The sequence below is a fragment of the Ciona robusta genome, chromosome 12 (assembly GCF_009617815.1).
Source record: "Ciona robusta chromosome 12, ASM961781v2".
Classification (NCBI taxonomy): Eukaryota; Metazoa; Chordata; class Ascidiacea; order Phlebobranchia; family Cionidae; genus Ciona; species Ciona robusta.
In genome coordinates this window covers 417,866-436,618 of record NC_143246.1, presented here as the reverse complement: position 1 = coordinate 436,618, position 18,753 = coordinate 417,866, and the positions used below count along the sequence as shown (strand labels likewise).

Genomic DNA, 18,753 nt, shown 5'->3' with positions numbered 1-18,753 from the left:
TATTATTATTATACCACGAGTGCTTTGTGTCGATGCGAGATTCTTCATAGTGCGTTTATGAGTTGCCATGTATGGAGCTTCTTGGTTCAATCTTTGGGCGTGACGAATATTTAAATGACAATACCCACTATAGTTTAAACCAATCTTACAAAATGAATGAATGTAACTTACTTTATCCTCGCGTGGCCGGAAAACGACAGTCGTTATCACACGGGTTTAACACCTCGTGCCAGCTTACGAGTTACCATGTATGTTACTTTGTGGGTAAATATTTTTTTGGGATTTTTTCTCTTTTTTATGTATTTCTGATAATTTAGACAACCCATTAGTAACCACTGGGTTGGAGCAATTGCCGTTAAGTGTCTTGCCCAAGGACACATACGCCCACAATGGTAGCAGCATCGAGCCTTGAACCCATTACCTCTGAGTTACAAGCAGGCGCGCTAACCACTATACCACCGGAAAATAATGGCAATAAGGGGAGCAGCACGGACACTTTACCAACAATATCTCGTTGTTACATAATCCAATTACTTAAACCACTGGTGAATTTAAACATCCAGTAAATGATTAACCGTATTTCGAAGTAACGAGACATTGCGGGTAAAAGAGAAACCAAAACACACAAGCTACCTACAAAAAGTAAAAGCTGTACGCCACCAGGGTATATAATGAATTTACTTTATAAAATCTAAAGATAATCGCGAAGCATTGTGCCGTCGGCACAACATAAGTATTAATTAAATGCCAGCGATCTGTCTGCGGAAATTGCAGAAGGGACCGGTGTTTTAGTGATATATTTGTTCCGACCGATGAAACTGAACCGGCGCTATTGCGCATGCGCCGCAAGACCGGAACAAATACAATGCAAGACTTGGGGAAAACGGTTCGGTGTCGTGTTGTGTAAGTTATATACATAGTGGCAACTCGTAAGCGGGCACGAGGTGTATAAAACATAACACCCGTGTTATAACGACTGTCGTTGCCCCGCCATGCGAGGAGAAATAAGTTACATACGTGGTAACTTGTAAACGGACACGTGGTGTATAAAACAAAACACCCGTATTATAATGACTATCGTTTTCCAGCCACGCGTGGTTAAGTAAGTACATGTTTGGGGTCGAATTAAACTATTTTTACCGCACAGAAACTTTGAATTCATTTTATTTTTAAATATTAAAACGGAAATACACAACAACAGACGGCGGTGTTACAGATATTGTGTGTTGTCGATCACACAATTAAGTTTATGTATTTTTGTTAAAAAGAACACTCGTAAGTGATTCAGAAAAATAATGACTTGATAACTTTAACTTTAATTTCTTAATTTGTGTTAATTCCCATACATATAAAGCATTCATCGATATACCGTCTTGTTAATCACACTGAACTTTTCTTGAACAACGAGTTAACATGAGAGACATCAAGAGGTTCGGTTCCACCTGCCGGTTCAAGTAATCTGTTTTCGTGTTGATATTTAAGTATTGAACCATCGTTTCGAATCGAGCGCGGAAAAGTTTGTGTTTGATTGCTCTGTAAACCGTCACAAGGCGGCATTGTGGAGTTAAACGCTGATATATTGGTGTCGCTGATCTTCGAACTACTGGATGTACCATCTGCACTTGGAGGTTTGCACGGGGAACTGAGTAACTTGTAATAATTCATAGGTTTACTGTGGATGGATCCGAGTCTTACTTTGCTCGATTTGTTTAATGTCGGAACAGTTTCAACCGATCTTGTAAATGAACTGTTTTCACTGAAAAGATGGGAAGATTAGAAAGTGTTGATTATTACACAAGGGTATACCTTCGTTTTCGAACCAATACGTCAGTACATGGCGTTTGATTCGAGTTGCTTTCGATTAGCGTTGATGTGTTTTCATCACTAGAAAGACACAAATGGTAAAATCGACATGTAAGTTGGGCAGGACATTTTTTGACCACTCGGTTGGAGAAATTACTACATAGTAGCTTATCCGAGCCAATATACACGATTAGCAGCAGTAAGATTCAATCCTGGAATCCTCTGGTTAAGAGGTACACACCAAAACCCAACCTTTACACACACGGTAGCATCAGATACCTTTGATTATATTCCGTTGCTTCTTTAACAACAGCGTCCACGAGTTGGTGCAAAAGTTCTTTTTTGCTTAAAATCACGTGAATGTCCGGAGATGTTTTATCTTTTTCCTACAATAAATCATTACAGAAGATATGTAGTCTATCTTTCGAGTGGAATAACAAAAATCATATCAGATGAAAACATTAAAAAACGCGATAAATGGCATAAATATGTCGTTAAAACATCTTATGAATAAGTATCGATTAAACAGCAACTATTAAACTTAAAAACACAGTAAACTCATAACACGGAAGGAAAAAAAAAAACAATCAGACGATACAAATGATACGATATGAATATGGTTATAAATATTTATACATATTGTGGGGTGGGGGAAGATGGTACAACTTTTTGTTTATTTTCTTGATAATTCCATTATAAACAAAGAACATTTAAAGAATTATAAAACCGTATCCTCTCCCATTGTTAAATGTTTAAAACACGATCAGAATAGTTCGATATTATATGTGTTAAAGTGACATGAATCACGAACATAATCACCTCATCGTGAACTGGTGGGTAAACTTTTCCTTTCCCAAGATGAACACAGATCTCCACCATTGCCATCACACAACCTAGTACAAGACCAACAGCAAGAACGAAGAAAATTCCGGTGAAGTTCTGTCAACACGAAAAGTTTATGTCACAATCGTCCGACTGGAGGACATATTAATGTGAGGCTCAACAAGAAATGAATGCAATTTTAGCAGCCTAGAGATTAAGGGGTTGAGGCTCAACGATGCCCCCATTAGGGCGTATGTGTCCTTGGTCAAAACACTTACCGAAAAGTGTTTCAACCCAGTGGTCACTAAAAACTGTCAGACAATCACCAATAAAGTTACATATGTGGTATAAAGCGGCAAAAGGTGTATGAAACAAAAACACTTTTTGTAATAACAAATGTAAGTGTCTCTATATACAAACAGTATGAACTTACATTCAGAGTAAGTTCTGTTCCATCTGAACTTGGCGGGTTTTTGTCCAGAACGCATTTCCCAGTCTTGGGCCACCACTTGTTTCTAAGTTTTTCGATTTCCCCTTTGTCCTGCAACTCCATGATCCTATGAACAAAATGGAAAGTTTTCAAACAAAAAGTCTCATTTTTTCTATGAGGCGTACCGTATATTCAAACGATATTATTATCTTGCAAAATACTTAAATGTAGATTTTATTAAAAACTAATGTATAACCTGCTAATTTCTCACTTATTTCTATTTCCTTGCTGTTTTTAAATGATATGTTCACATTCGAAAAAATAAAATGTTAGTTAAATTTCCCTTTTATCAATCATTGTTATTATAACTTGATAAGTAGTAAGAAATTACTTCAATGATATTGGGTCCCTGTATGGACTGCCATGCTGCAAAGCAAAACCATATCCTTTATCATAGATGGAATCTTTGACAGTGGTGAGGCTGCATGAATTATGATTGATCACCTCATACTCTGGAAAGAAATTGGGTAAAAAATTATTTATTTCTTGAAAAATGCAATTATTTTTTTTTAAATACAGTTATATTTAAGGCTTGCATTTTATCAAAAAAATAAGTGACTAAAATATTTGTTCTAAACCCAAATAAAAAATTGGTACATTTAAAAATATATACAAAAAATATATATTTTAATAAAAGGTATTTATTGAATTAAAACAGAATATTTGATTTAAAAAAAATTATAAAAAAATAAAAATTTTGGTCAAAACACAAGCGAAAATATTGAAATGCACAAGACATAAATTGCCAAAACTTGTTAAAAAAGTTTTGTTGAAAAAAGTAGTAAAAAACATGTAAAGTTTATCATAAAAAAATAAAAGATTTCCTAGCGTTTGCAAATATTAGATACCAATAACTGCAACGTCCCACAAGAAAGCAAAATGACCGTTTGCTGCGCGTTGGAACCCTCGCGCAGCGTCATGCACTTCATTTGATCGGTCCTGCACGACATGAGACATGATTTTGTACAAGCCGTTAGTGTCTGTTGTTTCTTCTCCACGTTTCTATAAAAAAGGTGCACAAGTTTTATTAAAAAAGGTTAACAAAAAGTATTAGTTTAAAAATTAAGAACAATTAAAAATCGGAATGAGTGGCAAAGCTATAATCTTGTGGAATAAATTAAGTTGTCACTTATTTATTCTTATATAGTGCTACTTACTCATATGTTAGCCTATACACTTTCTCCTTGTTAAGGAGTAGCAAAAGAAATTTTCTTTAGCTAACAAGTTTTGCTACTTATGAGTACGTACTGAAAATACCAATAATTCTATTGCCCAAAGAAATATACATTTTCACCTGTGGCAGCATTAGGCTTTGAACCCTGTCCTATGGGTTTGAATCAAGTGCTTAAGACTGCGCCATGAAGCAGAGATAATATGAATAAAATAATTGTATAAGAGAACAGAAATAACAATTTACCGCAATAAAGTTAAATATGCTTGTGTCTTTAACCGTCCCATAGCTATAATCTTTCTGGTTTGCAAGATCTCGTATTGATCTTATGGGAGAATCCATTCTCTTCACTGTGAGGAAAGCAGCCAAGTTTGCGGTGTATGAAGATATCACAAAAAGTGTGAAGAGCCACCAGAAGGCAACAACAACACGAACAGGAACTGTTACTTTGTGTAGATCTCCACCTTAAAGAATAAACTCTTTGCAGATACTGGGAAAATACTAAGGTTTTAACGCCCTATTCTATGTGGGTGAGGTCCTTGTTTATGATTTGGGATTTGGCCTATTACCCCAAAGTTCAAGCATCCTGCCTATTAAACAGATAGTTCCAATGTATGCTTCTCCATAGTGTATTTTACCAAGTAACTATTATTTTGCCGACTCTTGTAATATGTTTATTATCATGGCCAAAAGTTCAGACCCTTGATACAGTAGTGAGAGCAGACCAGCCTCTAGACCAGAGAATACAGGTTCAAAGCTCGTGTAGGATACAAAACTAAATAATAATAATATAATTTGTACTTTAGAACATATTGTACATGAGAAGACATCATACCTTGTTGCATTAATGAGCTGTATGCAAACCAGAACACAGAACTTAATTTAAAACCTTCCTTTTTGCTTGAGTTGTTGCTTCCATTTTCTTTCCTGTTAGGACTTACCTGCCAGTACAGAATAATAAGTTATTAAATATCTTTAAATCTTTCTATTAGAATTCTTACCAGGTTCAAAATATAGATGAAGACAACAACAAGAACAAGTGATGATAATATGCAGAACCTGTTATTGTAACAATATTATTTGAAATGATAGTGATAATTTATAACACATTTTTCTAACTGTGTTTCTAATGTTGACAACTAGATATAACTTTAATTCCTTAAATTTAAAGCCGACTATTCAAAACCAGAACTTAAAACTAGAAAAAAAAAATTTAAAACAAGAAATTAAATATCCATAATATAACGCCAAAAATAATCTTTAAAAAAATTTCAAAACGCAAAACTTGTAATTTAAAACCAACAATTCATAAATATAAATCCCATCAAACCTCTATACCATCCAACCACCACATATTCAGCTTTAAACTATTTACTTTACCATGACCCCATGCTATTACAAGGATGTATTACTTACCATACACTGTAATGGAATGGCTGCACAAATGAAAATAAAGAAACACCGATTTGAGGTTTCTTTATCGCGATTCCAACAGAATAATCCATATACCTCCTCGCAAAGTCAACAACTGTTTCACGATCGGCTGTTATCGTCATCGCAGCAACAGTAATATCTGCTTTCTATAGACAAAATATTAATTCATATTTGAATTAATGTGTGCAAGTACCTTGCTCCCAACTTTTTAGGAATTGTACAACATACAGACCAGCAAGCTTTAAAAATAATTTGGAAAATACGAATTAAGGAAACACACTGTGTTTTTATACCAGATGAGTCATTAAAAAATTATTTACTTGTTACTAATGTTATGTGCATCCGTTTTTAACTGCATAAGATATTATAGATTATTCACACAAGAAATTACAATCAATCCAGCATACATGCATACCCTGCATGCCCATGTTAGTTGCCTATGGCATTTAGTATTCGCCCTTTTTGTGTTAATGATTTAAAGGTTGTTTCGACTTTGTTTTGCATAAGTAATATAATTAGTATTCACCCCTTTCATAACATCTCCAATAAGTCCACTCCAAGTTCCATTTTCTCGAACACTCCCATATTGTTTATCTCCAACTTCATATATTTCATATTTAAACCCCAAACTATCGGCAAGAATACTCAGCAGGTCGATCGCGAAGCCGTGAAAATGTGGTTCGTTTTCGTGTCGGTTGATCATCACAAATGGAGCTTCCTGGTTGGAAAATACAAGTTTATGAGTGTGTTATAGCAATTATAACAAATGTAACTTATTTATCCTTGCTTGGCGGGGCAACAACAGTCGGTGTTCTGTTTCATACACCTCGTGCCCGCTTACAAAAGTTACCACGTATGTAACTTATTTATCCTAGCATGACCGGGCAACGACAGTCGTTATATCACACGTGTTCTGTTTCATACACCCCGTGCCCGCTTACAAGTTACCACCTGTGTAACTTATTTATCTTTGCCTGGCGGGGCAACGACAGTGGTTATAACACGGGTGTTCTGTTTCATACACCTCGTGCCCGCTTACAAAAGTTACCACATATGTAGCTTTGTGGTGAATATCTTTCATATTGCTGACAATTTAGACAACCTATTAGTGACCATCAAGTTGGGGCAGCAGCTTCTTGAACCGGTAACCCATGAGTTAAGAACCTCAACCACTGCGCCACAATAACTATAATCTAAATCCCCCACCTCAAGTGTTGCTACTTTGAGTGTCACATCCCAACTAAAAGAGGAAATTCCATGAATGACGGTCCCGTTATAATTGGAAGCTTTAATTGTGGTCTCCTGTAAAAAATAACATAAATTTACATTCTTGTTCAATACCAATATTTAATGTCAGTTTTTCCCCAAGTACCCTTCAGTGTAAAAACACTTATCTTATTTTAAAGACAAAAAGAATAGGGGTACAATTAGAAGTAGGTTCTTTACCTCTCTACTTGTTTAGATGTGAACTGAAACACACCAAGTTTTAATCAGTTAAGCACGTGGTTCACGTTCGCACACACTTTAACTAATATTTTGTTAAATGTAAATGGTCTCTTCTGGTATAAAGAAATGTGGTGTGCTTCCAATGCTGTGTGTTATCTAGCAAGACCTTATCGGTAAAGGGGCAGACGAAACATCCGAAATTCACTACGTTTTTTTATATATAGGCCATTTAAAGACTTTGCAGGACTTTAGCCTCACTATTTTATTAAAATCTCTAGAAATAAATTTTAAAACTTACAAATTGAAATGGTTTGTTTTTCCCAAGGCCTTTGCTCACTACTTCAAGGTTCAACATTTTATTGTAACCTGAGGCTGCCAACTTTAAACCGGTGAGACCAGAACTTGTGTTTAACTGAAACATATAGCAAATCATCAAATTTTAAATTCTTGTGTAATTTAGAGTAATATTGGTGTCTTATTCCGCAAAATATGCGGTGACTTCTTGCTTATTAGTTATCAAGTGTTACATTGTAAGTGATTTTTCATCATTTTCACATTAGAAGCAACAAATCCAAGTTAGATGACCAATTACCAGTTATTGCAAATGGGTTCAGGTTCACTTGGAACTCGACAGTGGTCACTAAATGTCTAAGTTCGGCTGCCTATTTAACATTCTGCTCAACAAACATATCATAATGTTTCGCATACCTTCCTTAAACTTCTCATAATGGGTTCCCCTCCTTGTGAAATATGTTGCGACTTGCAAGTCATCGGTGCCGAACTCACGTATGTTTTATCCAGCATTGAATTAATGAGCGCTGTACTGAGATGAAGCACACCATCGTACAAGTAGTAAGCTGTAAGCTATGCAAAAAGTTAGGTATAGTAGGTTGGGGTAATATGGGATATGTTTTCATTGTATTTCTCGTCCCATATCATTGTAAACGAAGATTATTTACTCATTTATGTAATCGTAACCCGGCGACTTACAACCGTAGACGTTGGTGATTGTTTAAAACACGATTCGGAAACATGGGATTTAGGTGTTAACAGTATCCCATTTAACCCCACGTTGCTTTAATTAGATCCAACCTCACAAATTAAATAGCTAAAAAAATGAATTTTGGCGGTCACTTTTCAGCAGGAATATAAACAAGTAAACAAACCCCGGCAAATCAATGGTTGCTAATCAGTCAAATGGCTTTAGGTTATGTGATTATATAAATGGATAAATGAACTCACCGGAATTTCATTCGCCTCCACTCTTGCGCATGTTTCACACGACGATATAAGGTCTTCGTTCCAAGCACGAATGAACCTACATGTTAAGAATAAGACAGCCGACGGATAAGATAATTTGGAGAAATAAACACTAGTCAGCTGAATGCGTGTCGGTTGTATAAGTTATTTAGTTTAAACTATGTTAAACCACAAGATCTTTATAACAATCCGAAGACACACAGCCTTCAAATCTTGTACACGGTTAAGGCTATATGTCTTGTATCTAACAACTCTGCCAATAGTAGAGTTATAGAACAAACACATGCTTAAATTTCACCTACCAACACCGTTTAAAATACCAACGCTTTCTTAAACAAATACCTGCTGACTGAAGGTCTTGAAGTGTTGTAGAAGGTTTTGATGACGGTTATTCGAGCCGTCGCAGATTTGACCTTTGCTAAATGCCATGAGTTGAAGCTCAGGTTTGGAACAACCCAGTGAATAATAGACATTTGTTGGTTTGGCATGTTTTCCACCTGAGATAAATGTTATTGTCAGCAAAATGAACTTTCAATTTATAGTAAGGGTTAATCGCGGTTGACACGGCTTTGCAACTGGGAATATCAATTGTATGGCGTGGGTTTTTATACGACCGTATATTCCGTGCCAATATTTTCGCCATGGCACAGTGGTTAGCATGCCTACCTTTATAGGTAAGAGGTTATTCCATCTTTATTTTATAACGACTTTCTTGAGTAAATAAGTTACATTCTTCCATTTAACAATTCATAACCAAAAAATAAAAGAAAAATCCATTAAAAATACAAACATACCGTTTTTATTAAAGAGATGACATTTTTAGGCCGAGCAAACACGATCACCGCATCCATGGTGAGCAAACGATTCGTCTCGATCATGTCTGCAAGGAGGTGGGCGGTCTTTGCAACCTCATCTGACCATGAAGAAGTTGAGTTTGGGGCAGAGATCCGAATAAGGAATTTGGTTGGAAAACCTCGGCGTTGCTTGCCGTCATTTATTTGATACGTCAGCTCTTCTGCCATTGCTGTGTCTGTTATGAATAAATAAATGAATGTAACTTATTTATCCTCGCGTAGCCGGAAAACCGCAATCGTTATACCACGTTTTGAAGAAAATAAAAAGCGACAAAATTGTAAACAATAAAGTTGCTATTCGTAAGTAGTTGTTAAAGTTATAATGCAAGTTCGCCATTTTAAATACCTTGATCTTCCTCGCAAATAATAATAGCGTTAAAGATGTGTCTGCTGTTCATATACTCGATCAAGGTGTTGATAAAAATCTTGGCATCCGGTTTCGGTGAAAACATAAAGTTTCCGGGTTGTTGTTTGCACCTCACTTCGTCAACCTATACATAAATGAATGTAACTTACTCTTATCCTCGCGTGGCCGGAAAACGACAGTCGTTATCACACGGGTGTTCATACACCTCGTGCCAGCCTACGAGTTACCACGTATGTTACAGAACAAAAAATCGAGAAAAAAAAACAAGAACAAATTTTCGACGAAAATATTCTCTAAAAGATAGTAGTCATACCCCACCTGTAACAATGGGATGTGCAGATTCTCAGTAAGTGATTGAATCGTCGATGCAACCGGACAAGTAGCAGTTGTAATTATTGCGGTTACACCAATGTTGGCCAGATCACAAGCTGCAGATAAAGAATAACTTTTACTTTTCATGATAGAGAAGGTAACAAGCGTAGTAACGAAAAGGGTTATAGTGACAAAACTACAATCGTAAAAAGACGCTTAAGATGATAAAATATGTAGTAGGGTGGGGAAAGATGAGACAACTTTTCATTCTACTTTCTCGTCCCATTTGCTAGTAAGCAGAGAATGTTAAATTAATTATAAAACGTATCCTCACGACTTCCATATACCGATGTTAGTTGTTTAAAACACGATCAGAATGCTTGGATATTATTTGCTAAAAGTGTCCCATATTCCCCCACCCCACTGTATTTATAATTGAATGGTAAAAGAGCTTTGTTAATTGTTTAAAACACGATTAGGAAATATTAGATATTATGTGCTAACGGTATCCCATCTTACCCCTCATTACTATACGATTATGCAACTTTTGTCGTATTTTATCGACGACCTACAACAGGTCCAATCTCACTGCCGAAAACCAGTTTTGCCAAAATAATAAAATAAAACATAAACCACTTTTTACCATTTTTAAGCGCATTGAACGGATCTGACTTTGTGATGTTTCGCGTCATTGGGACCAACTCGAACTTTCTCTGACTTCGATCAATCGCGTTCACAGCGTCAAGCGCAATTTTCAAAGCACGAGTTTCCACAATGCCTTGGTTTTCGAACCCTGCACCTGCGGCATAACTTGAGATTGAAACTAATAATGCATTCTGTAATTTTTGAAAAGTTTTCCGTGTTTTTTGCTTGTATGCTTTTTTTCGAATATAGTTTCTGGAGTATAATCTATTTCGTTTTTATTGGCAATATTTTAGTGATAAAATGGTTTAAATAAACTTCTTTCGAAATACCTATTAAATTTAAACATAACCAATTTGACAGAGATATTTCTACTAAGCCAAGAAAATACTTGATTTTTTCAAGTAAAAATGGCAATGAGCACGTTAGCTTAAAGAATTCGGAACTATAATATTTCAAAAAACATTTTGTATTGATTATCCCCACACATTGCATTTAAATCTATTGATTCAATTCCCGTATACTGTCACGGTCGTGCGTAGTTTCGACGGCCATGCGACGGATATGAAGCAAGAAATAATTAAAGGATTTCGAAAGAAACTTGAACGAGCTTTCGGTATTTCAGCCTTACACAGACTTAGCTGGGACTATTGACGTTTCCAAGCTTCGCCTGAAGGTTTGATTAACTTATAGGTATTGATCATACGGGTTTAATATGAGGGTTACATTATTGCATTATTAATTATGCATGATTCGGTAATAACACGAGGAAATAAAAAGTGTCACTTTTTCGAGATAATAATATATATTGTTTAAACTCGATCGTGCGAAAAAGTTCTAATATATATTGGCCAAACTCTGCTGTCTGTGAGAACGTTTAATCGATAGAGGTGAATGTAAAACTTTCTTATTACGGATTCCTTTATTGCGTTAAGGATCATTCTTTGCTTTAAAGTGAATTATAGTTTGAAGAAATTGAATAACCAAGTTTGATCTAAGCTAGAATAACATTGAAAGTGACGTATGAGTGACGTATCACAATGTTGGACTTTACATTGCATCTTGGTGCTTCAGCTTTGGGCTGATTATGAACTGAAAAATCATTTCGCAGCGTTGATAAGTTTCGTTATTGATCCTTTGAAAGTAAAATTCATTTACTCGAGGAAACGTATTTCGTCATCACGTTAAAAGGAATTAAAATCATAGCAACAAAAAAATATCAAAAAAGATTTAAACTATTTTTTTAAATATCTAATCATGTTAATGTAGGCTACATTACGTTACACGAAGAAATATAAATGAAGATAGGGAAATATATGATGCGCACTTACCTATGGGGATTTTTAACACCGCGTTCGCCGTTGGAACACCTGACCATAATAGCAACACAACTTGAATAAGCATTCTATATATTCAACCTAATTAAAATGCCTACACTGCATGAAGCTACATTAGTGGGACGTACACGCTTATGCAGCACATAATAGCTCTAGTCCTCCATACCAAACCGTTAAGTATTAAGATATCTGAAAGTTTTGGACTTTAAATAATACATGTCTTTCTCAAGTCTAAAAGTATCTGATTGATTCTCAAACTCGCGAGCTAACTACAAACTTCACGCCACTTTTATATCTGACTACATCAGTAACATATCGGTGTTGAATTGATATTATTCCGTGGATTATTCAACGAAACGACAACGTTTGGTCTCCTGGGAACCATTCGAAATCAACGGGAAATCGTGGATCTGGCAAACTGACACAATAATTCGCTGCGCTGGAGGCATTTGGATTTATGCATCAATCTGCGTTAGGTATATTTATTTTCGAAACAGCGCCGTTGAGGAGCGAGTTAATTGAATAAAAGCATTTTAAAATCCGATGCGTGTATTACGGGAGGGGGTACAAATGGAAATCTTGTTATATTTCGTCGTATGTCCGTTTACATTAGCGAGATGTTACTCAAATAATTTAGCTTCCGAACCCTGCTACAAATTTCGTTGGCAAATCGTTTTCTTATATGAGGTCACGGATAGACAGGTGTAACGAGCCCAAGGAATTGTTTAACCGGACGGATCGAAAATATAAGTCTGGGTCGATTGAACTTACTGGCGTTGGATCAATTGCATTCGCTTGGAAGGGCTGATGATGAACAGCTGTATATTGAACTCGTTATAAATTTTTCCCTTTTCAGCACGATATCGGCACGACAGCCTGCTTTAATGAGATAACCGCTTAGTTGGTTTATGTTGGGGTTGCAAAGGTGTTTTGTGGTTAATTTAAAAATCAACCGAAAATATTTTTTGTTTGATGACGCCAACCAAATCATATGTGAATTTGTGTAAAGCATTTAAACTGTAATAGTTTCAACCAAGTGGTCACTAATCGGTTGTCTAAATTTACATACGCGGTAACTTGTGAGCGGGCATGAGGTGTATGAAACAGAACACCCGTATTATAACGACTGTCGTTGTCCCGTCATGCGAGGATAAATAAGTTACATACGTGGTAACTTGTAAGCAGACAAGAAAGTGTTAGAAACAGAACACCTGTGTTATAACGACTGTCATTACTTCACTATGCGAGGATAAATTAGTTACATATGTGGTAACTCGAAAGCTGGCACGAAGTTTATAAAACAGAACACCTGTGTTATAACGACTGTCATTACTCCACCATGCGAGGATAAATAAGCTACATACGTGGTAACTTGTAAGCAGACAAGAAAGTGTTAGAAACAGAACACCTGTGTTATAACGACTGTCATTACTTCACTATGCGAGGATAAATTAGTTACATATGTGGTAACTCGAAAGCTGGCACGAAGTTTATAAAACAGAACACCTGTGTTATAACGACTGTCATTACTCCACCATGCGAGGATAAATAAGTTACATACGTGGTAACTTGTAAGCGGGCACGAGGTGTATGAAACAGAACACCCGTGTTATAACGACTGTTGTTGCCCGCCATGTGAGGATAAATAAGTTACATACGTGGTAACTTGTAAGCGGGTACGAGGTGTATGAAACAGAACACCCGTGTTATAACGACTGTCATTACTCCACCATGCGCGAATAAATAAGTTACATACGTGGTAACTTGTAAGCGGGTACGAGGTGTATGAAACAAAACACCTGTGTTATAACGACTGTCGTTTCCCCGTCATGAGAGGATAAATAAGTTACATACGTGGTAACTTGTAAGCAGGCACGAGGTGTATGAAACAGAACACCCGTGTTATAACGACTGTCATTACTCCACCATGCGCGAATAAATAAGTTACATACGTGGTAACTTGTAAGCGGGTACGAGGTGTATGAAACAAAACACCTGTGTTATAACGACTGTCGTTTCCCCGTCATGAGAGGATAAATAAGTTACATACGTGGTAACTTGTAAGCGGACACTAGGTGTTTGAAACAGAACATACTTGGTTCTCGATTCACTGCGTGTTGTATTTTAAATGCGACTTACATATACAATAATGAATCGCCCCGAAATTCGACGCAATCTGTAATAGAACTGGCCTAAAATAATCCGTGCAGCGATTCCCACAGATAAAATATTATCCAAATATAGAGACGATAAACAACTACACCAGCAGTTATCAACGGTCCAGTTTCGGAGGTTGACGATACTGCTCAAACAATGGACAATCAGGGTCTAATTTTTCAGAGATTTCATTCCTGAAAAACACGAGAATACGCATGATTGATATATAAGTTTAAGAGTACCGTACAAACCGTGCACTTTTGTATATATGACAAACTAAGAAAATGTTATCCGAAGGTAAATTAACCATTAGATAAAAACAATTGCTCTATTTTGTTGTTTTGAGGTATTTTTGTATTCAGGCCGAAAAACATATACAGATATAAAAGTAATATTTATATTGTCTACATAGTTTAAAACAAATGCACGAGGAGTTACAAAATGACAAACCATATAAACATAATTAAAACGTTACCATATATCTTGTGAGATGTAGAATCCAGTCTTTAAAACCATGTAGCCATTAAAGCCAAGGCTAACTAACGAAGAATAAGCTCCCATGTCTGTAAATGCAAAAGTGAGAACATGATGTTGATGGATATTAAATAAGTAAACTTACTGTCAAAGAACCACCAGTCACCAATCTGAGCTTCAGGCAGCAGAATGTTGTTCAGTACGACGTCAACCCCTGCACATGTGGGACCGTATACAGTACTGGGGTATAAGTCACACTTTTCCTGTAAACAAAGTTTCTAAATACTTTTCTGCTTAAAATAAACTTTTTTTGTTAAATATAAAGCGGGTAAAATATTACAAACTAAGGTGGGGTATGTTAGCGTGAATCGTATCAAAGTTTTGCAATAAACCCACTGCTTTGCGAGACAAGTTTTCGGGAATTCTTTCAAATTTTTCGAAAAGCGTCATACAGAATGTTGAGAAAACACCAGCGCCGATGTAATACTTCGCCCTGTCTGTAGAAAGGAAATTATGTCAATGGTTTGTGCGTAAAATAAATGAAATACAGTGTAAGCTCACCACCAACGATCGCTTTACCATGCACAGGTGTTACGAAGCCGAATGCATTTTTCACGAAGAATCTACCTGGTTCAGCAATCACTGTCACGCCAGTTTCAGGCGGAAAAAGCTTGCCAACAGTAGCAGTGACTTGTTCACTAATCTAACGCCAGGGCAAAATGTTAGAAGTACGTTTTAATATATACTGGGGTGGGGGAAGATGGGACAACTGTTCGTTCTAATTTTTCGCCCAATTTGGCAGTAAACAAAGAACATTTAAAGAATTATATAACCGTAGCCTCCCCTATACCATAAACCGATGCTAATTGTTTAAAACACAATTAGGATACCTATGTGCTAAATATGTCCCATCTTTCCCATCCTACTATACACAGCAACGTCATTAATTGTCTAACCTCGATAAAATTCTCGCCACAAACGAATCCACCGCCGATGTCGATGATTTTTAAATGTATTTTATTTGAAGTTGCAAAATCGTAAAGTTCTTTACACCGATGTAAGCAGTTTCTGGTCGCTTCGGAAGAATCGCTTCCACTTCCAGGGTGAAAACTGCAAAAGTAAATAAAAGATAAAGGACTCTGATATTTATCGCGCGCGACGACTGTCGTCGTAACACGGGTACTTTTAATGTCTCGTATGTACCTTTATGTAGAGTCGATTGTTTTGTTTATTTTAACCATATTGTACATTAAGAACTTGTATAATATGGTGGGGAAAGATGGGACACCTTTACCACAGAATATCCAAGTATCCTGATCGTGTTTTAAAGAGTTAATGGCAGTCTATGGGAGTTGTAAAGATACGGTTATATAATTCTTTATATGTCCTTTGTTTACTACCAAATGGAATGGGAAAATAGAATCAAAAAGCCTCTCATCTTCCTCACCCTGCTATACTAAACCAAACCGAACACCATACCAAATCCCAACCAAGTTTAGGTTCAGCTCTTTGCATAGTAATGTCAGCTTCCTGGCTTCTGACATTGATGCCCCGAATTTGTCACCGAATTTGACTCCCTTTTCAAAATCCGTCACATTCAAACGTAAGAGTAACCTGTCGCTCATTAATGTTTGTTGTTTGAATATAGATGGGGAGTAAAAAAACAGTTTACTTTCCAGTTGGATGAATTCGTTTTATTTTGTGCAGCTCATCAACGTTGTCAAAAGTCATAGCCCGAACACCGGTTCGACAAGCGTACTCAATATGGGAAGACATCTTGCAGGGTACGGCAAAGAGAATGTCATCCGGTTTTACTCCGCACTTTAACGCACTTTCAATTTCAAACTAAAGGTAAATATGATTGTAAATTAATACTTCAACTGAATTTATTTTTGCGAAATACAGTTATGCAATTTACGCTGCAAGCAAAATCTTCAGCTTACCTTGCTTGCACAGTCGAAGCCCACGCCCAACGACGCTAGCAGTTGTACCACTGGTTGTGACGGATTGCACTTCATGGCGTAGTAAGGTCTGATTTGAGGCAGATGTTTCGTCCACAGTTGTAAGTTTCGTACAACTTGTCCAAGGTCTCCGATGTAAAAGGAAGAGTCCCATTCCTAAACATACCTCAATTTACAGCATAAAATATGAATGAATAAAATTCAAACTTACGTTTAATTTTTTCTGCGAGCAAACAAACGTCTTTGCCAATTCCTTTCTACCGTCACCTCCAGCTACTCCATACACGGGAGGTTTTAAGCTTATGTGAGGTTCTAAACACGCCAGTTCAACAGCATTCATGGTGTCTACTTTGAAACTTTGCCTTGAAAACTGCCGAATAAACTCGTCTTAACAGTTAAATTTGACACGACGTAGCCCTAATATAAGTATTCATATTTTTTTAGTGTCACGCAACGTTTTTATATTTCAGTTGTCGTTTGCTATCAAATATATGCAGTCGAGACACTTTGCGTTTTTCCAGCGAGTACGATATGTCAGTGCGCCCGTTTGGCGAACTAACGCTGTTTGTAGCTTGATGCCGCTCGTTTGTCCACTAATAAACCGAGTTGTCGACAAAGTGCTGCGTTAAGATGAGCATTAGCATGAACTGATTTACCGCACGCCCAACATACACAATGTTTCGAAATAATGAGGGCAAGTCAACATAGCCCAAAATTAGCCGGATAGATTTATCAACCGAAAGATAACACTTTAATGGACAAGATAAACATTGTAAATCTCTCTTTTACATTGAATACAGAAAACGTATTTGTGACACTTCGTCATTTTATGTAACTTAACATAAGTTTTTAGCATATATCCCTTCAAATACATTACCAAAGATCTGAGTAATTAAAACTACAGAAAAAAAACGACAATTGTTAAAACAGGCTGGCGGGGAAATCTTATCTGAGTAAAAGTGTCAAAAAAGCGTGGCTCCTAAACCGCAAACATATAGTAAGGTGGGGGGAGATGGAACACTTTTTCAACCTATTTTCTCCTCCAATTTGGTAGTAAACAAACACTTAACGATTTTTTTTATAAAACTTTATCCTCACGGCTCCCATAGACCGTTGTTAATTGTTTAAAACACAATCAGGATATTTATTTATTATGTGTCAAAGGTGTCCCATCTTCTCCCAACCTACCATAACATGGATAATTTCCGACTGCGCAATTAAGTAAGAAATTTCAAACATATTATTTTCTAAAATATTAAGTTAGTTAAACAAACTCCAAATTAAGTATTTTCATTGTCGCTTGTTTTGGGTTCCTGATATTACTCAAACAAAGGGGGCCTGGGGTCTACTTTATCAGCGATTTCGTTCCTAAAAAATATAAAGTTAAATACGGTATTGTATAGATTCAACCAGTATAATACAATGTGTTTGCCTACATGTTTTTCAAAGTACTTGTGGTGCATTTTTCGTCAAACAGTTTTTTTGTTCTCGTTCTCAGTGTTGTTCATCTACACATATCAATTCCCAACCTTCATATCTTGATTCTCAGTCTTTAATTTTCAAAACTGGAAGTTTAGATACGTTTACAAGCGTTTTTATCTTCTTTGTAAATCGTTGTATAATGTTACGAGAATACGGATTTATAATTCATTGATTGATCTTTGTTTACTACCAAATGTGACGGAGGACTGGAATGTTGTCCCATCTTTCCCACCCTGCTACGTTAAACCAAACAAAACATCTTACCAAATTTTAAGTCTACTAAACTGGACAGACCTGACTCGCATTTAATTTAACATCAGAAGAATGAATGTAACTTGCTTTACCCTTGCATGAAAGGAAAATAACGTTTGTTACAACACGGGTGTTCCATTTCAACGTAGCGAGTTACCAGGTATGTAACTTTGTGACAGTTTTTCTGTATGTGGTAATTTGGACAACCTACTAGTGATTATCGGGTTGGAACAATAGCCGTTAAGTATCTTGCCCAAAGTCCGGCTGTTCGGATTCAAACGTAGGTACTTGATAAAAATCTCCAATGACATCATTATTATTGTGCATCTAGCGATCAAGTAAACGACCGGTAGTTGGGTACTAAGGATCAAAGGGCGTCGAGTTTCCAACATTTGTGTTTCTGTCGTCAATCTCCAACAATCTCCAAGAGTCAATTTGAAAGTTGCCCTGGAAAGAGAAATCTCCAGAAACCAGTGAGTTTTTGATCTC

The 18,753-nt window shown here is 36.4% G+C and overlaps 2 protein-coding genes across 4 annotated transcripts; both read right to left on the bottom strand.

Annotated features, from left to right (window-relative positions):
* Nucleotides 1-302: 302 nt before the first annotated feature.
* On the bottom strand, nucleotides 303-12,118 carry LOC149726056 (glutamate receptor ionotropic, delta-1-like). Of its 2 annotated transcripts, XM_089890278.1 has the most exons (22): nucleotides 11,933-12,115; nucleotides 10,603-10,758; nucleotides 9,966-10,075; nucleotides 9,627-9,771; nucleotides 9,221-9,456; nucleotides 8,769-8,923; nucleotides 8,409-8,484; nucleotides 7,875-8,030; nucleotides 7,465-7,578; nucleotides 6,927-7,022; nucleotides 6,247-6,438; nucleotides 5,703-5,866; nucleotides 5,288-5,345; nucleotides 5,122-5,227; nucleotides 4,533-4,750; nucleotides 3,964-4,117; nucleotides 3,447-3,567; nucleotides 3,059-3,182; nucleotides 2,623-2,742; nucleotides 2,083-2,189; nucleotides 1,807-1,884; nucleotides 303-1,756 (listed from the first exon to the last, which is right to left on the bottom strand). In XM_089890278.1, exons 1-22 carry the CDS (start codon nucleotides 12,003-12,005, stop codon nucleotides 1,381-1,383), a joined length of 3,135 nt encoding a protein of 1,044 aa, XP_089746404.1. In that variant the 5' UTR covers nucleotides 12,006-12,115; the 3' UTR covers nucleotides 303-1,380. The 2 variants fall into 2 exon arrangements, with proteins under 2 accessions (XP_089746404.1, XP_089746405.1); XM_089890279.1 differs by lacking the exon at nucleotides 1,807-1,884 and having other exon boundaries at nucleotides 11,933-12,118.
* Nucleotides 12,119-14,033: 1,915 nt separating this feature from the next.
* Nucleotides 14,034-16,986, bottom strand: LOC149726055 (uncharacterized). 2 transcript variants are annotated; one of them, XM_089890593.1, is made up of 10 exons: nucleotides 16,742-16,986; nucleotides 16,513-16,686; nucleotides 16,242-16,414; nucleotides 16,049-16,183; nucleotides 15,526-15,679; nucleotides 15,197-15,272; nucleotides 14,966-15,066; nucleotides 14,715-14,832; nucleotides 14,571-14,658; nucleotides 14,034-14,289 (listed from the first exon to the last, which is right to left on the bottom strand). In XM_089890593.1, the coding sequence occupies exons 1-10, from the start codon at nucleotides 16,868-16,870 to the stop codon at nucleotides 14,211-14,213; spliced, it is 1,227 nt and encodes a 408-aa protein (XP_089746719.1). In that variant the 5' UTR covers nucleotides 16,871-16,986; the 3' UTR covers nucleotides 14,034-14,210. The 2 variants fall into 2 exon arrangements, with proteins under 2 accessions (XP_089746719.1, XP_089746718.1); XM_089890592.1 differs by having other exon boundaries at nucleotides 15,131-15,272; nucleotides 16,742-16,984.
* Nucleotides 16,987-18,753: the final 1,767 nt, after the last annotated feature.

What these genes read in the sequence shown, in the direction of transcription:
- LOC149726056 (XM_089890278.1), bottom strand. Translation starts at nt 12,005, where the DNA reads ATGCTTATTCAAGTTGTGTTGCTATTATGGTCAGGTGTTCCAACGGCG. An exon ending in TCAAAGTAGCAACACTTGAG is followed by an intron (nt 6,439 to 6,926) that starts GTGGGGGATTTA and finishes TTTTCCAACCAG; the next exon opens with GAAGCTCCATTTGTGATGAT. An exon ending in CCATTCCATTACAGTGTATG is followed by an intron (nt 5,346 to 5,702) that starts GTAAGTAATACA and finishes TTACAATAACAG; the next exon opens with GTTCTGCATATTATCATCAC.
- LOC149726055 (XM_089890592.1), bottom strand. Translation starts at nt 16,870, where the DNA reads ATGAATGCTGTTGAACTGGCGTGTTTAGAACCTCACATAAGCTTAAAA. An exon ending in GCTTCGACTGTGCAAGCAAG is followed by an intron (nt 16,415 to 16,512) that starts GTAAGCTGAAGA and finishes ATTTACCTTTAG; the next exon opens with TTTGAAATTGAAAGTGCGTT. An exon ending in CTAAACTTGGTTGGGATTTG is followed by an intron (nt 15,680 to 16,048) that starts GTATGGTGTTCG and finishes TTACTTTTGCAG; the next exon opens with TTTTCACCCTGGAAGTGGAA.